The sequence below is a fragment of the Buceros rhinoceros genome, unplaced genomic scaffold (genome assembly GCF_000710305.1).
Source record: "Buceros rhinoceros silvestris isolate BGI_N320 unplaced genomic scaffold, ASM71030v1 scaffold25612, whole genome shotgun sequence".
Classification (NCBI taxonomy): domain Eukaryota; kingdom Metazoa; phylum Chordata; class Aves; order Bucerotiformes; family Bucerotidae; genus Buceros; species Buceros rhinoceros.
Window position 1 is genome coordinate 10,992 of NW_010399848.1, and position 257 is coordinate 11,248.

Here is a 257-nt window from a genome sequence, read left to right on the forward strand (position 1 = left end):
CTGTGTGCAGCGTGGGGTGACTCCTGGCCGTTCCTGACTGTGCCTTTGGTCCTTGCGCTGGGCGAGGCGGATCAGTAAAGGGGCTCTGCTTTGCCTCACAGCTACGAGAAGCGTCTCTTCTGAAGGAAGTCCATCTGCCGCCTGTCATCGTGCCACCCAGCCCTGCGCCACCCGTGCGGGAGCTGCTCTTGCTGCAGAAGTGCCATTACTCTGTGGACTGCCTCAAGCTCCCCATGCCCCTTGGCTGCTTTATCACC

The 257-nt window shown here is 61.1% G+C and overlaps 1 protein-coding gene across 1 annotated transcript in view; it reads left to right on the forward strand.

Annotated features, from left to right (window-relative positions):
- Nucleotides 1-232, forward strand: part of IMPDH2 (IMP (inosine 5'-monophosphate) dehydrogenase 2) — a gene marked incomplete at its 5' end in the record, with an annotated part of 10,752 nt that extends 10,520 nt beyond the window's left edge. Inside the window, one exon of the mRNA XM_010131648.1 lies at nucleotides 102-232. Within this exon, the coding sequence (XP_010129950.1) occupies nucleotides 102-123 (22 nt within the window). The remainder of the gene's footprint in view (nucleotides 1-101) is intronic.
- Nucleotides 233-257: the final 25 nt, after the last annotated feature.